General features: G+C 47.8%; 1 protein-coding gene across 1 annotated transcript; it reads left to right on the top strand.

Annotated features, from left to right (window-relative positions):
- Positions 1-228: 228 nt before the first annotated feature.
- On the top strand, positions 229-1,791 carry LOC130471595 (uncharacterized). The gene is made up of 3 exons (XM_056841814.1): positions 229-542; positions 723-885; positions 1,111-1,791. Exons 1-3 carry the CDS (start codon positions 229-231, stop codon positions 1,789-1,791), a joined length of 1,158 nt encoding a protein of 385 aa, XP_056697792.1.
- The last annotated feature ends 1,777 nt before the right edge of the window (positions 1,792-3,568 follow it).

The raw sequence follows: 3,568 nt of genomic DNA, 5'->3' as shown, positions 1-3,568 counted from the left end.
ACTCTCTACTCTAGGAAAGGAACCAAAGACTACACCAAGACGGACAGGCGACTACCTTACCCCAAGAGAAGCAATGATCGTCCTGCCCCTTATTCCCGACCTCAACACGTAGCAGTGGTGGAAGAAGACGATGACTCCGATTGGAAAAACAGTCCCGACCTGCCCCCAAGGATTAACGAATATTCTTTTTGTGTTGACACTGTAGGTCTAATGAACCACCTCTCGAAGATGGGGAAAGCAGTACAATGGCCGCCGAAATCCAGCAAACCCGACTCGAAGAAGGATCCCTCGAAGTGGTGTGACTTCCATGCCGACATTGGTCACACTACCAATGAGTGCGTAGCACTAAGAAGAGAAGTGGCTTATTTACTAAAGAACGGATACCTCAAGGACGTTATGTCAGACAAAGCTCGTGGCGTTATCAACAAAGACAACTCCAATTCTCCTTCTCGACCTCCTCCACCTCCCCCTCATACTAAAACTGTAAATTTTATTGCTAGAGGTTCTGACGTTTGTGGTTTAACTTATTCTGCAGCGAAGAGGCATGCTCGAGAAAGCGAGACCGACAGACCGACCTGAGCTGTAGCCGCAAAATCCCTAACCCCCATATCTTTTGACGAATCCGATGCAGGTGACATCTCCGATAAACATCATGACGGTCTTGTAATATCCATCCCCATTGGAAACTGTATGATCTAACGAGTCCTGATCGATAACGGCAGCTCCACCAATGTTATGATGCTCGACGACCTTAAGGAGATGGGGCTTAACCCAGACACAGATGTCGTGAAGAAGTCCACAGTATTGATAGGATTCAGCGGCGAAGCGAAGACTACCTTTGGAGAAGTCACTCTACCCGTCTACGCCCAAGGGGTCAACCAACAGGTAAAATTTTGTGTCATTGACTGCCCTTCATCTTACAATATTATCTTGGGCAGGCCATGGATTCACGACATGAAGTCCATCCCATCGACATACCACCAAACTATCAAGTTCCCGACTCGATGGGGGGTCTAGGAAATCAAAGGAGACCAGCAAGAATCCAAAGAGTGTTATAAAGCGGCCCCGAAGCCCTCAGCCACCAACAAGTCCTCATTATAGCAACTACAGTCTAGTCCCGACCCGACAGGTTACAAAGAGCCCAAGTCTGAACAGCTCGACGAAGTCATTTTAGATCCTACTAAGCCAGAGCAAGTCGTCTTTATTGGATGCGACGTGCCTGACATCACCAGGTCGGAGCTCATAACATTTCTCAAAGCCAATGCAGATGGTTTCGCATGGTCCCACGAAGACATACCAGGTATCAGTCCTGATGTCATCACTCACAAGCTCAGTGTCGACCCACATCACAAACCCGTCAAACAGAAACGACGGAAGTTTGCCCCAGAACGCAACCAAATCATCAACGACGAGGTCCAACAGCTACTAGACACCGGGAAGATCAGGGAAGTCAAATACCCAGATTGGTTGGCCAACGTCGTAGTAGTAAGAAAGAAGAACGGGAAATGGCGTGTTTGCATAGCCTTCACCTACATCAACAAAGCATGCCTTAAAGACTCCTTCCCATTGCCCCACATCAACGCCATGGTAGATGCCACTGCCGGGCACGAGATGCTCACCTTCATGGACGCCTTCACTGGGTATAACCAGATTCTGATGCACCCAGACGATCAGGAGAAGACCGTCTTCATCACGGAGCGAGAAACCTACTGTTACAAAGTCATGCCTTTCGGCCTAAGGAACGCCGGTGCCACCTATCAACGGCTCGTCAACAAGATGTTCAGGAAATAGTTAGGAGATACCATGGAGGTTTACATTGACGACATGCTGGTAAAGTCCAAAAAAGCTTCAGATTACATTTCACATCTCCAGCAAGCCTCCAACGTCTTACAAGAATACAACATGAAACTCAACCCCACCAAGTGCTCGTTTGGAGTCTCCTCTGGAAAGTTCCTAGGCTACATGGTCACCCAAAGAGGCATCGAAGCTAGTCCCAACCAGGTCCAAGCAATTATCAACCTACATTCACCACGAAGTCAGAAAGACATGCAAAAGTTAGCAGGGCGAGTGGCTGCTCTCAATCGCTTCATCTCCAGGTCGTCAGACAAGTGCAAATTATTTTACGACATCCTCAGGAAGAACGAGAAGTTCAGCTGGACCGACCGACACGAAGCTGCGCTGCAACAACTTAAACAGTACTTGTCGGAGCCCCCGTTGCTATCGAAACCAAAGGACAATGAAGAATTACAGGTGTATATTGCAGTCACTGAGTCGACCATTAGTGCAGTTTTAGTACGAGAAGAAGACGACAAACAATTACCCATTTACTACGTCAGTAAGTCCTTACTTAGCGCCGAAATGAGGTACTCACATCTTGAAAAACTTGTACTTGCATTAATTGTCGCATCTACTAAATTACGTCCTTATTTCGAAATAACTATCCCATGATGTCAATCATGAGGAAACCTGAGTTATCTGGCAAGATGTCCAAATGGGCAATACAGTTAGGTTGCTACGACATCACGTATGAACCTCGCACAGCCATCAAATCGCAGGCTCTAGCAGATTTTGTGGCTGACTTCAGCCCAAGTATCCAACACGAAGTCGACAAGGAAGTCAACTTGCTAACCGATGATGGACTCTCATCAACATGGACTCTGTACACTGACGGCTCCTCTAACTTACGGGGGACAGGTCTAGGTATTGTGCTAAAGTCGCCACAAGGGGACACCATAGTGCAATCTGTCTGTTGCGAGTTCAAAGCCACCAACAACGTGTCAGAGTACGAAGCCTTGATCTTAGGTCTATTACTAGCTAGCACTCGACATGAGTATCCGCCGACTTGAGGTACGTTGTGATTCATCATTGATTATCAGTCAAATTAACGGTCCGTATGCAGCAAAGGATTCCAAGATGCAGGCCTACCTAGAGATAGCCAAAAGACTCGTCAGCAAGTTCGACTCATGCACCCTGCAACAAATACCAAGAGATCAAAATACCGAGGCTGACGCCTTAGCTAACCTTGGCTCAAATATCAAACCCAAGCACACCTCCATCCCCGTAGTCCACCTAATGTACCCAGCCATCACAAAAGATAACCTACCCATCACTAAACAAACCCCACCGACTCAGACTCCCACATCACGGCACGATCCCTACATACACTGGCTCAAACACCATACCATCCCACCCGAAGTAACTCACGAAAAATCTTTCCATATGAAAGCCTCCAGATTCATCCTAATCCATGGGGTACTGTTCAGGAAGTCAGGTGCAGGACCATATCTCAGATGCCTAGACCACGACGAGATCGAGTCGACACTGAAAAACATCCATGATGGCGAATGCGGAATTCATGGCGGAGGACGAAGCTTAGCCCACAAGACCCTAACCATGGGATACTTCTGGCCGACTATGAAGAAAGATGCAATCATCTTCGCCGGGAAATGTGACTCTTCCCAACGGTTCGCATCCATCTCTCACCAACCTTGTGAAGAACTTCACCCCATCTTGTCCCCCTGGCCCTTCATGAAGTGGGGAATGGACATAGTAGACCCCTTGCCACAAG

Source organism: Spinacia oleracea, chromosome 4 (genome assembly GCF_020520425.1).
Source record: "Spinacia oleracea cultivar Varoflay chromosome 4, BTI_SOV_V1, whole genome shotgun sequence".
NCBI lineage: Eukaryota > Viridiplantae > Streptophyta > Magnoliopsida > Caryophyllales > Amaranthaceae > Spinacia > Spinacia oleracea.
Note: the sequence above shows the minus strand (reverse complement) of the source record. Positions and strands in the feature narration are given on the sequence as shown.